This window comes from Penaeus monodon, chromosome 24 (assembly GCF_015228065.2).
Source record: "Penaeus monodon isolate SGIC_2016 chromosome 24, NSTDA_Pmon_1, whole genome shotgun sequence".
In the NCBI taxonomy this organism is placed as follows: Eukaryota; Metazoa; Arthropoda; class Malacostraca; order Decapoda; family Penaeidae; genus Penaeus; species Penaeus monodon.
Window position 1 is genome coordinate 25,462,170 of NC_051409.1, and position 213 is coordinate 25,462,382.

Consider the following 213-nt stretch of genomic DNA (forward strand, 5'->3'; position numbering starts at 1 on the left):
GTGCAAAAGACAGATATTATAATACCATCCTTTAAATATTACATTCATTAAAAACACAATCCTTAAAAGATTATTTGATTAGTCATCACATTTATTTTAGTTGATTATAAATTTCTTTCCAGTTGATGGAGTTTTTCATTTTCTTTTTCAGGACCTTGACTTTATAAGGTGTGCTGAACGGCTATTGAAACTAGCAGTAAGTATATATTGATA

General features: G+C 27.2%; 1 protein-coding gene across 1 annotated transcript in view; it reads left to right on the plus strand.

Moving 5' to 3' along the window:
• Nucleotides 1-213, plus strand: part of LOC119588678 (diacylglycerol O-acyltransferase 1-like) — a gene marked incomplete in the record, with an annotated part of 67,292 nt that overhangs the window by 65,126 nt on the left and 1,953 nt on the right. The window contains 1 exon segment of the mRNA XM_037937313.1: nucleotides 152-196. Coding sequence (XP_037793241.1) covers nucleotides 152-196 — 45 coding nt within the window.